This window comes from Fukomys damarensis, unplaced genomic scaffold (assembly GCF_012274545.1).
Source record: "Fukomys damarensis isolate Sample0158 unplaced genomic scaffold, DMR_v1.0_HiC HiC_scaffold_31, whole genome shotgun sequence".
Classification (NCBI taxonomy): Eukaryota; Metazoa; Chordata; class Mammalia; order Rodentia; family Bathyergidae; genus Fukomys; species Fukomys damarensis.
The window spans coordinates 25,564,042-25,566,073 of NW_022900943.1; the positions used below are offsets into that span (position 1 = coordinate 25,564,042).

At 44.1% G+C, this 2,032-nt stretch overlaps 1 protein-coding gene across 1 annotated transcript in view; it reads left to right on the forward strand.

Moving 5' to 3' along the window:
• Positions 1–88: 88 nt before the first annotated feature.
• Psat1 (phosphoserine aminotransferase 1) overlaps positions 89–2,032 on the forward strand; it is a 22,652-nt gene continuing 20,708 nt past the window's right edge. The window contains exon 1 of the mRNA XM_010641467.1: positions 89–265. Within this exon, the coding sequence (XP_010639769.1) occupies positions 89–265 (177 nt within the window). The remainder of the gene's footprint in view (positions 266–2,032) is intronic.

The window sequence follows — 2,032 nt, forward strand, 5'->3', positions numbered from 1 at the left end:
CCCGCCCCAGGGCCTTTCAGCCTGCGCGTCTCCTGAAGCGTTCGAGTGTGTGCTGCAGTCTGGTGGACTGCGGTGGAGCCGCGGGAAGATGCCATCCTCCTGGGCCACAGCCCCTGTCCCTGCCCGCCGAGCCCCAGCCCCAGCCTCTCCCCGCTCCCTGCAGACTGTGAGGAGGGCGAGAGTGGCAGCGGCGGAACGAAGCCAAGTGTTTCACAGTTATCTGTTGTTGGACCGAGCCGCGCTGTCCGGGGACAGAGCCGCCTCTGTGTGCTGAGAACAGAGGCTCTAACACGGGAGAGGGAAAGGACCGCGTGCTTTTTGAAGAGCTCACCCTGCCTGAGAGCCGGGCTTATTTGTTTCTGTTATTAGTTCATTTTAGGTGAGAGCCCCTGCAGGATTTGTGGAAACGGCTCCCATAGGTCCCCCCTCGCCCGTGGCTGTGTTTTGGAGTCTTCCAAGTTAGCTTGTTCCCGGTGTAGTTTGTTATGCAATTATAATTATATTGTTATGGGATTGATTATAATGGCAATGGGCATCAGTAATACAATGATTATTTATTGGGCCGGGGACTTAGTTCAGTGGTTCCGCCACCTGCCTTGCAAGGGCAAGGACCCGAGTTCGATCTCAGGTACCAGGTACCAAAAAACGAAACAATGATTATTTATTGCCCGGGAGGATTTTTGTCCTCCATTGCCCTGTAACCTGGGAGGCAGGTATCTTTTAGGTGTCTTGTTGATTTAGTTGAATGGTAAAGATTCAAGCAGCTTTCAAACTTTTGGACTGTCACCTACAGTGAAAAATACATTTTACAAAACCACCAAGTACATGCACATAGTTATAATGAAAATAAAAGTCTTGGGCGGGGCATATAGCTCAGCGGTTCCGCTGCCAGCAAGGTCTGGTTCAATCCCAGTACCCCCCCCAAAAAAAAATTCTTGGGAAAAATTTAGCCTAATAATCTGCGACTTACTATTTTATATTCTCTTCTGTTCAATTATGTCTGTTTTGTGAAATAGGGTAGCTGTGAAGCATAAAAACAGCTGAATTCTGCATTTTGGAAAAAACTTACTGGATCACAAAGGATGTGTTCTTTGGCTACAAGTGTTTTTAAAAAAGCTAATGATTTCGGTTACAAACTTTTATGGGTGTATTTTTCAAGGAATGTAGCCATAAGAAAAATACAGTACTGGAACCAGTTCAAAGATGATTCTGGGACTTGGGTGTAGCATGGCGTTAGAACAGGCTTGCTTAGCATGTGCAAAGGTAGGCCCTGAAATCCCTGAAGCCAATGAAGGTGATTCTGTGACAGGGAAATATTACCCTTTACTTATGGAAAGGTTCACTGCAGTTGATTTTTAATATTTGGATTGACGTGATAATTATATAGTTCTTATTTATGGGGCACAATAAGATATTTCAGTATATGTATACAAGGTGTATACACTGATCAAATCAGGGTAACTGATCAGCTAGTGTAAATAAGCACCAACAGTGAACCTTGTTCTTTTTTTTTTTCTTGTGGTACTGGGGATCAAACTCGGCTCCTTGCTCTTCAAGTCAGGCACCAGAACCCCTGAGCTAAATCCGCAGCCCCAGAACCTTGTTCTTGAACTCTGTTGACTTTGTCTAATTCTTATTAAAATATTTTTCCAGGGCTGGGGATTTTAGCTCGGTGGTTCTGCCGCCTGTCTTGAAAGTGCAAAGGCCGGAGTTTGATCCCTGGTACCAAAAAAAAAGAAAAACAAAAAAAAAAATTCCCGGACAAGTTACAATCCAGTGTATGTTTAAGTGATGCCTACTTTGCTTAGTATTTTTTTTTTTTTTAATAGTCTCGGTGTAGCCCAGGCTACCCTTGAATTTGAGATCTTCTGCCTTAACTTCCCAAGTGCTGGGTTTACTGCTGTACCACCAAGCCCTGTTTAGTATTTTTCAAAGAAGCTACCCCCGGTTTGGATTCTTGCACAGTCTTTTGCACATATGTTGTGTTGATTTTTTTTTTTTAGCTTTTGGTCTTTGTTTTTTATTTTGGAGA